The sequence below is a fragment of the Macrosteles quadrilineatus genome, unplaced genomic scaffold, assembly GCF_028750875.1.
Source record: "Macrosteles quadrilineatus isolate MER2022 unplaced genomic scaffold, UCM_ALF_1.0 Scaffold_4__1_contigs__length_99947679, whole genome shotgun sequence".
In the NCBI taxonomy this organism is placed as follows: Eukaryota; Metazoa; Arthropoda; class Insecta; order Hemiptera; family Cicadellidae; genus Macrosteles; species Macrosteles quadrilineatus.
The window spans coordinates 35,027,380-35,041,972 of NW_026542597.1; the positions used below are offsets into that span (position 1 = coordinate 35,027,380).

General features: G+C 35.5%; 1 protein-coding gene across 1 annotated transcript; it reads left to right on the forward strand.

The window, feature by feature from the left end:
• Nucleotides 1-14,398, forward strand: LOC128993474 (peptidyl-prolyl cis-trans isomerase-like 3). Its single transcript, XM_054417386.1, has 5 exons — nucleotides 1-198; nucleotides 1,440-1,514; nucleotides 8,545-8,706; nucleotides 12,072-12,190; nucleotides 14,069-14,398. The coding sequence occupies exons 1-5, from the start codon at nucleotides 196-198 to the stop codon at nucleotides 14,193-14,195; spliced, it is 486 nt and encodes a 161-aa protein (XP_054273361.1). The 5' UTR covers nucleotides 1-195; the 3' UTR covers nucleotides 14,196-14,398.
• Nucleotides 14,399-14,593: the final 195 nt, after the last annotated feature.

Below are 14,593 nucleotides of genomic sequence, written 5' to 3' on the forward strand. Positions count from 1 at the left end.
AACCTAAAAATTTCAAATGAAATGTCATAATCAAATCAAATCATTTAAATTATAATTCCATCTCAATATCCTCATTTTGTTGCGTATCTAATAAGTGGGCGTTTCTCATGACAGATTCTGAATAAGTTTTAATTTAGGAAATTTTATACCTATAGCAATTAATTAAAGGGACTTAGGACATTTTTTTTAACGATCATGGTAAGTAACTAATGAATTAGGCTAGGTTAATTTTTTCAGTTTAATGGTTTTATCCTATTACAATTAAATGGAGTACTAGGGATTGTGAAGGTTTACCTTAATCGAATCGATAGTTTCAATCGATATTAGCGTAGCCCAGTTAAGAAACTGTACCCTTCATTTTAATGAAACGTTGCTGGTGTGATGTCATAATTGGTAAACTGTGTTAGGCTATTAAGGCTTTAATATTTATTTTCATATGAATAAAATGTTTGCGAAGACATTGAAATTATACACCATTTCATAGCTATAAATAAACCCTTCTAAATTTTAATGTTTTAACCCAATTTTAAAGTCCCGCTTGGCTTTTAAGTAAAGGGAGGTCTATAGAAAACAAAAGTTGTCTTCGCCTAAAAGGTCAATCCCTATTTATTTCTTTAGATACAGATATAGGTCTTACAAGTGGGTTTTAACACGTTCAGTGCGGCATACTTTCATACGGGCGCTCGCCAATGGCGGCGAGGCCCGGGTGAAGCCCCTGAATCGGTGAACGCAATTGGCTTTCAAATATTTATTTCAGTCTGACAAATAAAAAAAGAGCAGCGGTGATTGTGCTGCGTTAGCCCGAGAGTGGAGGTAGTTCACTGAAACACCCAAAGGTAGCAGCACTGCCTGGATCCGTAGCCAGTGTCTTTGTAAAGTGGCACAAAAAGGGAAAATTGCTGGGACCGGGACAAAATAATTGCCAGACGGGATTTTACGAGAAATTTTAGTACCAACCTACACCAGACTAAAGCTTATTCTAAGCTACAGGCTGGCAACGATTATAACGTTCCCCGGCAACAGCTGAGCTCACATTGAAGCAAGGTTGTTGGCATTGGAGAAGGACGACATTTCCTGCCCCACGCTAGTGGTGCCGGTACCGCAGGGCGAGAATTCCCGCACCTCGCACTGAACGTGTTAAACCATATTGGTCATAGCCTAGGATTATCTCACAGTACGTTATTGGTCTTTGGGAGGATTCGGACCTGGACATTTAGGATAGATCTACTCTAGCCATTAACCAACTGCGTAGAGAAAGTTTGCATTATAAATTTGTCTATGAATTGAGTTTCCAGTAAATGTAAACACAAATATCTAACTTATGCATGCTAGGTAAGTTGTATCCCATATTATGCAATGTGCAGTAATTTAAGTATTTACTGGTCCATAAAAGTTCGACTTATTGATCCTATCTTATAGTAATTTTTATTTTGTTTCAGTCGGTCACAATACACACAGATCTTGGAGATTTGAAGATTGAATTGTTTTGTGAATATTGTCCTAAGACTTGTGAGGTAAGAAAACAGCGTTAAAATATTTATGGCCTAGCTCTAAAATCTTTGTGGTTGTAACCCAGTGAACATATATTAAGGCACTTTGTACTGAAGATAAAACTACGACACTATGTAAAATTACTATAAAGACAAAACCAAAACAGATGTTTCGGTACCTTCCTATTAACCTACATTCGTATCTTGCCTTCGGTACCTTCCTCGGCATCATGGCGGGTGATGATACCATATTGCATTGTGGCTCTTGTAATTTAAAAGTTAATACAAGGGCAAAAGCCTTGAAATGTTCCGGGAAATGTGGGAAACCTTTCCATATATCCTGTATTAATATATCTGATAGTGATTATAACAAGTTCAAAGACATTAGCGACTTCTCGCTTTGGTTTTGTGAAGGCTGTCGTTTGTGGTTAGACTCCATAAAGACATCGCCTACTGCTACAACTACAAACACAAACAAGGTTATTTATGATGATAGTTTGGCGCCTTCTGAGAAGCCTGTGTGTTGTGACTGTTTCGGATACATACAAATTTTGACAGACGAATTGTCTAACTTGTCTGAAAATTATAAAATGTTATCTCAAAATGTATCATCTGTAGTACATCAGCAAGCTAAGTTTCATACTGTGTTGGACTCTCACACTGACATGTTGAGTGGTATTGCTCTATCGAAAGAATATGAAAATGACGATCTGGTACTGAACCAAGGCAAAATCAGCTATAGGAATGCTCTGGTAAGCAATGTAGACAAAGGACGTGAATTTCCAGACTCAGGTAGGCCTAGGCTATCCAACATCCCTTCTACGGCTAAGCTTTCAGTAGAGCTTTCCCAGAGTTCTGTAATGAATAATCGGCCTAGTGTTACCTCTGTTCATGAAGAAAAATCTACAAGTACGGAGTTCTCAGAGACTAAAAGTAGTTCCCCCGACCTAGATGTTAACTGTACCGGTAATAAGGCAGGCTACAAAACAGTAACCTACAAAAACAGGAAGTTACAAAAAACTCAGGACAATAGTGTAAAATCTAATTCTATAAACAGCTATGTACATAGGCCTACAGTGAGGAAGAAATCTGTTGGTAATGAAGTTAGTGATAAGCCCAAATCTGTTGCAGTCTTTGGTAAGAGAACGGCTGGTGAAGGAGTGATTAAATTGGGAAGTGTGAATAGGCTGTACTGGATTTTTATCTCTCGACTAAAACCTGACATTAAGAAAGATGACGTTGATAGTTTCCTGTTGGCCAATGGTATATCTGGTCATTCCTGTGAAGATGTTGTGACTAGATTCTCATCATATAAATCTTTTAAGATTGGAGTCAATGAGGAAGATAAGGCAACGCTGCTCGATCCTTTGTTTTGGGATGAGGGTATATTGGTGAAGGAGTATGTACCCAAAAAGCGCAACCTTACCAACAAGAATTTTTTGTCCGTGAAGTCAGGTTAGGTCCAAGTGATGCTAAATCTAACCTGTCGAGTGAACTGATCTGTGGAAATGTTGCCACAAAATTTATTCTGTTTAACTGGAATGTGCAGGGCATTGTGTCTAAATTGGACTATCTTGACGTGTTAAAAAGCGAGATTAATCCTCATATTTTGTGCCTGGTTGAGCACTGGCTCTCTACTGATGAACTAATATTACTTAAAATTCTCGGTTATTCTATTGCTGTAAACTATTGCAGAAAATCTTCTAAACATGGTGGTTCTGTTATTCTTCTAAAGGACAGTATTGAAGGTAAGCCACTCCAAGTCATAAATGGCATGGCAGTTGATAAGGAATTTGAAGTTTGCGGAGTGTTTATTGCATGCTTCAATTTGGTAATCATTAACGTTTACCGAATCCCTGATCGTAGGAAAATGTCAGTAGATGCTTTTATAAATCGACTCTATGATGCTCTTGGCTATGTATTTACGAAGTTCCCAACCTGTAATATTGTGCTAACTGGTGACTTTAATGTGGATCTTTGTGCAGAGGATTATGATACTACTGAATTCCTCAATTTATTAAGTATGTTTGCACTCAAACCTACTATTACTGATATTACTCGTCCCAGTAATAATTTACGTGGCGGTTCCTGTATTGACAATTTTATTACAAATATCCATGTGGATCGTTTCTCCGCTGCTGTTGTTCCAACCCTTGTGTCTGATCATGATGCGATTACGATGAAGGCTACTGTGGACACTAGACCAATCACCACAGATGAACCTGCCCTTCCGCTGAAAAGAAGCAGGCCTATCACAGGTTTTGGATTTACTTACTTTATGTATCTACTTAGCACTTTTAATTGGCTTAGTTTGTATACAATTAGTGATCCATCTGATTCTGTTGATTTTTTCCTCTCATCATTTGTAGCGATAGTTGATAAGGCTTATCCTTTAGTGCAAAATAAGGTTAAGTTGGGTAAAGCCAATGCACGTGTTAACAAATGGTATACCACTGAGTTACACAATCTCAAAAGCTCATGCATTGAAATTTACAGTTCTCTCAAATTAAGTGGCTGTGCACATTTAAGAAATGAATACAATCACCTTAGGCGCATGTATAAGTTTAAACTGCGAACAGCGAAGAGTGAATATTTTTCTAACATTGTAAATCAGTCTGCAAACAAACCAAAAGCCACTTGGTCTGTTGTTAGCTCATTGACCTCTGTAAACACTAAGCCTAAAGCATTTTTAGGTAATAATTTGACATCTGAAGGTTTTAATAATTTCTTTATTGACAAAGTGAGTGATGTTGTCTCTAGTATTTCACCTAGTGTAAATAGTCATTTAGATTTCCTGACAAATGTTGACAAACCTTGCACACTGTTCAATTTTTCACCAATTAGTGTTGAGAATCTTTATTCTATTATTATGGGTATTAAGAATAGCCAATCACTAGATGTACATGGTTTGAATGCAATAATCATCAAACAGGCAGCTCAGTTCATATGTGAACCCTTAGCCTATGTTATTAATTTATGTATGCATGCTGGTGTTTTCCCAAGATCATTAAAATATGTGAAAGTAGTACCTGTATTTAAAAAAGGGAAAAAGGACAGTTATGAGAACTATAGGCCTATTAGTATTGTTAGTATTGTATCTAAGGTCTTTGAGATTGTTCTCAACAAACAAATCGTAGCCTATTTTGAATCAAATAAGATATTTTCTTCTTGTCAGTTTGGATTTAGAGCCAAACATAGTACAATTGAGGCAGTGCTGTCACTTGTTCAGATTAGTTCTGAGGGTCTAGAAAAAAAACAAAGTGTTGGTTGTAGATTGTTTGACCTCACCAAAGCGTTCGACACTGTGTCCCATTCCATACTCCTTAGTAAACTTTCCTTCTATGGTGTCCAAAACCCTAGCCTATCTCTCATTGAATCCTATCTTGGAGATAGACATCAGGCTGTAGTTGTTAATGGAATTATGTCTAGTTTTAAGTTAGTCGAGTACGGGGTGCCGCAGGGCTCTGTTTTGGGCCCTTCATTTTTTATTATTTATATTAACGACCTTCCCAATCAGGTTCAGGATGGGTTCGTACATCCTTATTTATTTGCAGATGATTTGGCCCTCTCTGTTATTGAAAAAAGTGCTGAATCCTTGAGAGGTAGACTAGATGACACCTCTAATACCATAAACGACTGGTGCTGTGCTAATAGTCTATGTCTCAATGATCAAAAGACTCTTGAAATTCTTTTTACTTCTAGCCGTCTCAATGCTGCTAAAGCAAACCCTGTTAAGTTTTTGGGAATTCATCTTGAGCCTGGGTTGGGATGGGAAACTCACATTGACACTGTTGTAAACAGAATATGTAGAGGTATTTTTCTGCTTAGAGTTTTGAGTATGATTGTTTCCATTGATGCACTTGTAACTGTTTACCATGCTCACATATTTAGTCATTTATCCTATGGCACTATTCTCTGGGGTAACCACTCCTCCGTTATTAAATTACTAATCCTGCAAAAGAGAGCTGTACGTATAATGTGTGGAACTAGGCCTAGAGCACACTGCAAGCCTTTGTTTGTTCAGTTAAAACTACTCACTCTTCCAGCTATTTATGTTTTGGATTGCTTAATTTATGTGAAAAAGAATGTCCACAATTTATTGTTATGTGAAAATCTACATAATTACTCTACTAGGCAAAAGAATCACATATTTATTAAGTACAATTATTATTCCAGGACCTTAAAAAGTTTTGAGGTAACTGCACTTAAGCTGTACAATGTTCTTCCTACTGCAATCAAAGACCTGCCACTAAACAAGTTTAAAGACAGGATTAAACACTTTTTGGTTAACAGCCCTATTTATAACACTTGTGAATTTTTTGATCTGGACTATTCATTATTGTAGACCATTGCTGACTGTGTAGCCATTCTATGTAAATGTACCTTGTAATTTATGCATGTATGTGATGCATGATGCAGACCTAATTTATTAATTTATTTATTTCTTGTATGCTACTTGACTTTTATTGATGTGTGCGTTTTTGCAACGTTTTGTAATTATTTTTTGTGACGAGACTGATAGCATGTAGTTGTTGAATGGTCAATAAATTCTTGATTCTTGATTCTTGATTAAAGGGAACATTCATTATTACTGATGATTTTTTTATATATCGATGTTTTTTTTGTGAATCCAATATATCGTTATTATTGAATTGAAACATCAGCTGACAACTACGATAAATAAATACCGGTATTGCTCAATATTAACAAACAATTTAAAAAAATACTATATTGAGATAAAACTGTTCTAAACTAACCTTAACTAACCAAACTTGCTGTACAATTTCAAAATTCCGTTTGATATTCCCCACATGCCTCTTATGTTATCAGACGGAATTTTAAAATGGTACATCAATTTTGGTTAGTTATGTTAGGTTAGTTTAGTTAGAACAGTTTCATTTCTGAATCCACATATACATAGGCCTAATGTTTGCCTAAAGAAGTTTTAGTTGTTAACTAGCTGTGTAGCCGTTCTACGGATGGGATCATGTAGTCAGTTGAAATCTTCTTATAATCAGAACAGCAGTTGGTTTGCATATTTAGTGTGCATTTTTCCAGATATGCAGGCAAAACTCCGTATACAGCACTGTTTCAGGGTGCCTAGAAATTTAATTTAATTTACAATTACACAATATTGCACTTTTGCGATTAATAAAATCTGTTATGTAAGGCACAACGTTTTTAATCTCACTTGGTTTTGGATTTTCTTACAAAACGTGATTGGAAATAGTTGCAGTATTTTAAACAACATTTTAATGTAAACATAATATCCAGTGACAGCTAAAGTCCTCGCCACCCTAACTTGAGGCAGCCCAAGGCCACACGCCGTATATCTAGTGCGGCCTTGGGCTGCCTCAAGTTAGGGTGGCGTGGAAAAATAATCTGTATCCGAACAGCTGTTCTTTACTTTGTATTTTTCAAACAGATGAGTCTTTCATAAATTACGTAAAAGGTAAAGATTAAGAGAAAACTTGACAGTCCGTTATTTTATTTCAAATGTAGTGAGGTCATATTTTAATGGCTAAAGACACTCGCCAATCCAGTGATTACAAAAAGACTATTTGAATCCCGATCGATGCTCTCGTTTTTCAGGAGAAGGCCGTGTAAAATGCCTTCTAGGCCGTGACAGGCAGACAGAAATTGTGATAAGACCAATCACAAAAATAAAACCAATAACCAAAAAATATATAATTCTGAGCTATGTACAGACAAAAATCTAATTTTATTTATATAGATTTGTAATTTATGCGTTTGAAGATATTAAAACTGAAGGAATATGGATCGTAAAAGAAAACAATAATATTGATAGATCTACAAAAACATCGATAATATTGAATGTTCCCTTTAACAGGAAAGTACCGATGTTTCTAACCTGGATCTCATAGTCGACTGACAATGTCACCTTTGTTCTCAGGGGTAGTTGTGGGGATTAAGTCTACCGTCGTTAAAATGAAAACATACCAACTAAATCTCTTCAAATAAATCAACATTTAATCTCTTTTGGTCTTGATGAAAATGTATTTCTTATAACATTTATCTATTATTTATAATGATCTACTGGTACGGTACAGTAGAACTCTTACTATACAAATTGCCGACTGTGCAAATCGCTTACAGAAAGACTTTTAAACAGTTTTTAATAATAATCGTTTCCGGTGAAGGACTTGATCAAGCAAAATGCTGAAAATGTCCTGCCGTCATGTTGACAGCATTATTGTCTCCCCCTGTCACGGAAACATTGCCTTCCGTGGTCATGGCAAATTGTTGAAAATCTACTGCTTTCGGGTAGGCATCATCTTCGTTTTCCGCGATTGTGGAAAAATCTTGAACATCCATGGTAATCCTGTAGACACCATCATCATCTCCTTTGTTCTCAGAGAAGTCATCATTGTCATTCATGAGTGTGGCAAAAGCATGAATTTTACAATGGGAAATTTTCACAGATGCTAAAAAAAATAAAGTACCCAATACTCCAAATGTTAGTAAATATCCGTTTGTTTGAATGTTTGATTGTCTGAATGTGGTACGGTCAAAATTCATTGAAACAATAAGAATTCCACTATACTGTACTTCAATTCAAAGTGGGCTGAATTACTTCACAACTGTAAATACTTAAGTGATTTTGAGTTCATTGACGATAATTTAATTAAGCCTACTACAAACAGATAATTTATTTAAAACTAAGGAATGGGTAATGGGTGTTTTCTATTTTTGTTTTTATGCAATTGATACTTTAGGGGAATAGTATGATATGCAATATGTAGTGGGAGTTTCTCTTTTAATTCTTAAAATTGTTTCTTTCTAATTTGTATTCTTTGCACATAAATAAATAAATAAATAAACGCACAACCTTTTTGTTGGATTAACTTAATTTGATTGATCTGACATTGCAATCGACTATAAGAAGACCCTGTGAATGCTGTAACATGTCAGGATGAACATGGGACATAACTTACACATGAAGAATTAATGCAACCATATCGATAATAATTTCTTGAATAACATATTTTATGAAACTATTCGTAGGTACTTAAAGTAAGTTTAAATTTTCCAGAACTTTTTGGCATTGTGTGCGAGTGATTACTACAACGGCAGCATGTTCCACAGAAACATCAAAGGATTTATTGTACAAACTGGCGATCCCACAAACACTGGCAAAGGTGGAAATTCAATTTGGGGCAGAAAATTTGAAGATGAGTTCAAGGAAAATCTTAAAGTAAGTCTTTATGGTGACAATTTACTCTTTTGGATTTTAAATTTCTACAAGAATACGACAATAAACTAAAGTAAACACATGTGTGTGTGCCTAAAGTAAACCATAGTTGGAAGATGGCTTTTACCTATCTAAAGAATTGGTGAGGGTCAACATTTTTGAATCAAATTATTTAACCATATTTAACATCTCAAGAAAATGGTTGTGTTATTACTGGTGAAGCATAGGCCTACTAGGGAAGAAAAATGTTTGCAAATAATGCCAAGATTTGAGTAGACAATGTCTGGTTAAATACCAGGGTCTTCTAATATAATACCTTGAAATGTTATGCTGCCTTTTACGTTTTACCAATATAACTTATCTCACACTGTGGACCAATCGAGAGAAATCACTAAGCATTCTTGGACCAACAGACCTTTGGTTCCCACTTACTAATTACAAGTTATAAGTATTGTATTGCATAAAACATTCTTCATTACAAAGGCAATGGTGAACAGATGCATCATGGTGTCTACTCTCCGGGAAATTCGGGAAAACCGGGAAAACTCCGGGAATTTTATCTTACCTTGAAATGTCCTGGAAAACTCCAGGAATCCAACCAAACCTCCGGGAATCCACAGCCTGGTCATCGGAATCGTCGGCTAACCAAACACTACCGCTTTTGTTGCCAAAATCGCGGGAGACGATTATCGGTGTCGCCGAAACGGCAAGATATCCTCACGGGTATTGCCGCGATCGCGGGAGACGATTATCGGTGTCGCCGAAACCGCAGGATATGCTTACGGGTTTTGCCGTGATCGCGGGAGACGATTATCGGTGTCGCCGAAACCGCAGGATATGCTTACGGGTTTTGCCGTGATCGCGGGAGACGATTATCGGTGTTTCCGAAACCGCAGGATATGCTCACGGGTATTGCCGCGATCGCGGGAGACGATTATCGGTGTTTCCGAAACCGCAGGATATGCTCACGGGTATTCCCACGATCGCAGGAGATGATGGCTGGTGTCGCTCTACCTACTAGTTATACTGTTTTATTATGTTGTATAAAATATTTTTCTTTGGAAAAGTTTTGTTTTAAATTAAAATAATCATTAATAGTAATAATAAATTATTATAAGCGGGTTGCGATTAGTTGAACGGGTTTCGATAGTAGCTCTTAAAATTCAGGAATTTGTCTTGAATTCTCCTGGAAAACTCCTTGAATTTTTCAAACCAGGTTTGGTAGACACCATGTGCATGGTCGATCGTTAAGTTATCAAAACTAAAACTAAACAGTTAGGCCTACAACAAAATAACAAGAACAGTACAATTGAGAAAAAGTTACCAATTCGAAAAAATCAACAACAATTAATGCAAATGTAGATATTGAAGCATTGTCAGAACAAAAAATAAAAAAACAATCTGAGTCATATTTCTCATAAACTAAAGGTCTTCAATTAATAGTCATTAAAGAAATTTGCCTGGGAGTAATATGATTTATCCACCAATAATGCTTTAGTCCAAATTTTAAATTTTTATAGTGTACCGTATAGAATTTTTTTTTAGTGGATCTTATTATATATAGACAAATCCCCATAGGCCTTTAGTTTTTTTAAAATGAGAGTATTTATGAATTGGATAATTTAGCATATTTCAGGTATTATAAACTATGAGTGAGTCTAAATTCATAAAAAAATGGTATTATTTAAATGAACAAAATTTACTGTTTCATTACTATGACTGGGACGGGTGGCGACGTCCTATTGATACTAGGATGTCATGAATTGTGGATATTTATAGGCATACACTGTGGATGCGATGCTCCCTGGTGTGGATTAACGTCCACACGAGTGAGTACTCGACTATCTGCAGTACTATCCTGATAATTAGACCAATTCGTCAAATACCAAGGAAAACATGTGGTTCGAATTCCACTCCTAACTGTAGGTCCCTTAGTTTCCATTAGCTGTATGGGCTACTAATTAACAGCTGTGTCTAAGGAACATGTCGGCCTTAGTTACTAACAAGACTACAAGATCACGCCACTCATCCTACACTCATCCTTCACTCATATTTGGGTTAAAATACGCACATAGTGGCATCCCCATCTTAAATAATTGATAATTGATAATTGACTATTATATAATTGCTAGCTTTGCAACTTAGCCTCAAAATCACACTAATCACTGGCACCTGCTATAAACAAGATTACAAGATGGGCATCCAAGCTGACCAAGTAATTAATTATTCTTTAGTTGAATCAGAATTGTTTTTGACATCTATAAAATTTTTTTTGGTTAGGCGTGTCCGCACTGTATTAATAGGTTCAAATGTCCAATTTTTATCAATCAATTGATTTAGATTTAGAAAATAATTATAACTAAATAGGCTAGATAAAAGGCAAAGCCCTCACTGACTGACTCACTCACTCACTCACTCACTCACTCACTCATCACTAATTCTCCCACTTCCCATTTACCTAGGAGGCTGAAATTCGGTACACTGATTCTTTGGGCATTAAATAGGAAAACTAAGTGGTTTTTATTCTGATCGGGCTTTCAGGCTTCGCCCCAGTGGCTCTGGAGTTTCCCATGTTAACCTTATGATTTTTCATATCTAAAAGGAATTAATGAATCTTAACAGCTGTATCAATTAAACAAGCTGGTTCTGTTCTATGATGTTCAATAGCAATAAAGTTACAAGGATTACCAACAGGGTGCAGCACTATTATTATTTTTTAAATTTATTACTAACAGCTAATTTGCAACCAAAAGGTGAATGAGCGTAGCGAACGAACTTCAACCTAGAGGCGAGTTAGCGTAGCGAACGAGCTAACCTGAAGGCAAGTGAGCGCAGCGAACGAGCTCCAACCTAAAGGTGAGTGAGCGTAGCGAACAAACTTCGACCAGGACGTGATTGAGCTATGCGAACGAGCTCACTTATGAAGTTAAACGGGGCAAAGACCGCGGGTACAGCTAGTCAATGATAAATCAACTAGGCTAAGATAGTATTTTGGAGGAATGGGATGAGAGCTTCCAACAACACTGAAAGTCACACCACTTGTGGTATGTCAAATTAATACAACATCAATTGATAGTAGAGATTATGTTCCACCTTCACATCTTAGGACGCTAGTTCTAGCCCGCTACTTCAGGCTAGTCCTAGAGGATCACGGCATTATAACATAGATAAAATCAATTGGTGATTGGCGGGATTTGAACCCGGGACCTTGAGCACCAAAGCCCTGCGCTCTACCACTAGACAAGCTCGCACCCCAAAGTTGAGATTGTAGTAAAAAATAAAAAAAGCAACGGTGGTGGGGAAAAGGTTCTTGTATACGTCATTTGTCTACATAGTTGTTGTTACAAAACTGTACATCTGTTTTTTAGCACACTGAGCGAGGTATGGTATCCATGGCTAATAACGGACCCAATACCAACGCGAGCCAGTTTTTCATTACCTACGCGTCACAGCCCCATCTAGACCTCAAGTATACTCTATTTGGCAAGTAAGTATCTTCAAGAATGTAATAAATCAAAAATATTACTTTATCTAAGTAAAAAAACTTATCGACTTTAGATTATGGAAGTAGCCTTCTCACTCTTTGTAAATTTGAAGTCTATTTTGAAATTTTTTTTACATACAGCAACCCTTGATTTTTCAATGTGGACTGTTAAGTTTCACTTTTATCTTATTTAATTATTTTAATTTGACTAACCCTTTGTTCCAGGGTTTAAACTGAGGTAGCATTTATAGCAATTTGCTATACACAACATAAAAATACTACATTGTTTTGCAGGCTATTCAAATTCAAATTACCTATCTTTATTTATAGTAGGCCCTATGTACAAAACGTACAATAAATAGTGTCAAGCTTATAATTACTATGTACAAATACTTAACCTAAAAAAAATACAGGAAATAAAACTTTCTATAGCTGTATGCATTCATAAAAAGTTCATCTATTGAGTAGATGGGTTTTTCTATCAAAAATTCTTTAAGTTTTTGTCTAAAAATTGTTTAATCCTTAATATCTTTTATTTCAAGGTATTATCTTTAAAAACTTTACACCGGCATATGAGGGCTTATTTTTATACATTTCTAAGTTGTGTTTCGGAAGAACTATATTATTTTTGTTTCTAGTGTTCTATTGATGGGTTTCACAATGTGTTTAAAATTTTTCCTGGTTATTTTTTACATGTACGATACATTCCAGTACGTACAAACTAAACACAGTTAATAGCTTCAAATTGACAAATTGACCTATAGCAAATTTGCTAAGGATAAAATTGAAGATGTAATGTTCAACTGTAATATTACTTTGGCAATTTGTTAAAAATGCTTTTTAAAGAATAATATTTTTGCTACAGTTGTCCGAGTTTGTAGCATTTTTGCTAAAAAATATTTAATCCCAGCCTATACCCTATTTTGTACTAAAGTAAAGCAGTCGTTAACAAACAAGTATTATATGTATTAAATACCCCCGCTGCAGCAAACCTGCCGACTAAGCGAATTTCCATTTGTCTGAATTGATTTTCAGTTAAATATATTTTAATAACATTAGGTTTAGCGAGTACCTAGGTTTGCTGCTACAAGGAAACTAATAAAGTGTGTTTTTGAGTAAAATATTGATAGCTTAGTACAAAATAAATAAATTTGCCAAGTTTGATCAAAATATATTCATAAACAAGCAAACTACAACATTTGACAATATTCTCCATAAGAATAACATGGGAATTTTAAATTTACAATTTTTTTAATGTTCTCCGTTACTAATAATCGAACAAAAATACTTTTATATACTAATTAAATTATTTGTTTTTTTAAGCTCTTTAAAAAGGTCTAAAGAGAAATTGGGAAATTTTGTGTTTTGAGGGTCAAAAGTGAGAAAAACCAATTTTTACCCCATAAAACCCCCCGTAAAGCCCCGTTCCCATGGTCCGATCGTGCTGGTTCGCGAACTCATTCAAGTTTATCCCGCTTTACACCTTTAAACCAAATTTCATCAAAATCGGACAAAAATTACTCAAGTTATCGCGTTATATATATATATATATATATACATATATAAAAATTTGAACGAATAGTGTTTTTGGCCTCTGGGGACATCAAAATGAAAAAGTAAATCGGTCCCGGGTCTAGGTCTTACCGTGCCACCTACGGTAATAGCTACTTCCCTATAGGGAAATTCGCTAAAACGAATATATCAACGTGTATATCATTCAAGGAAGATTGCACCGAGTTAATTTTTAACTATCATTATAAAAATTTAGATTCTATATCACAATTGTTTGGCTTTATTGGATACTAAAATTTAAGCGATTTACAGTGAATTAACATGTTAATAAATTGATTCCAATTGATATTTTTTTAAATTTTGTTCCAGAGTAATTGACGGTTTTGACACACTAGATGACCTGGAAAAACTACCTGTGAATCCAAAAAACTACAAGCCTCTAACAGACACCCGCATCAACGGTGTGACCATTCATGCCAACCCATTGGCTGGTTAAGCATCGTCTGCTAGATAACTATTCTGTTTTGACCCTTTGATTGGTAAACCAATACAACTACGGTTAGGAAGAGTAGAACACTCCTTTTTTAAGAAGTTTCAGAAGTACATGTTGTAAGTCTTACTTGTAACTTTAGCATATACCTGATGTAAATAATTTTCTTAAGGTAAAGATTATTACATTTTTATATTTTTAAATACAAATTTGCTTTACTTAATTTCTACATCACATTTTGATTGAGGTATGTCCCTTTCCGTCTTGTATAATTGATTTCTTAATACTGAAGTAGACCAATCTATGTGACAGGGGTAGACCAATTTGTAAGTAGAACATACTCAATAGTATTCACCCTATGGATATAAATAGCACATCAAAACACAGCTTATCTATTGCCATTT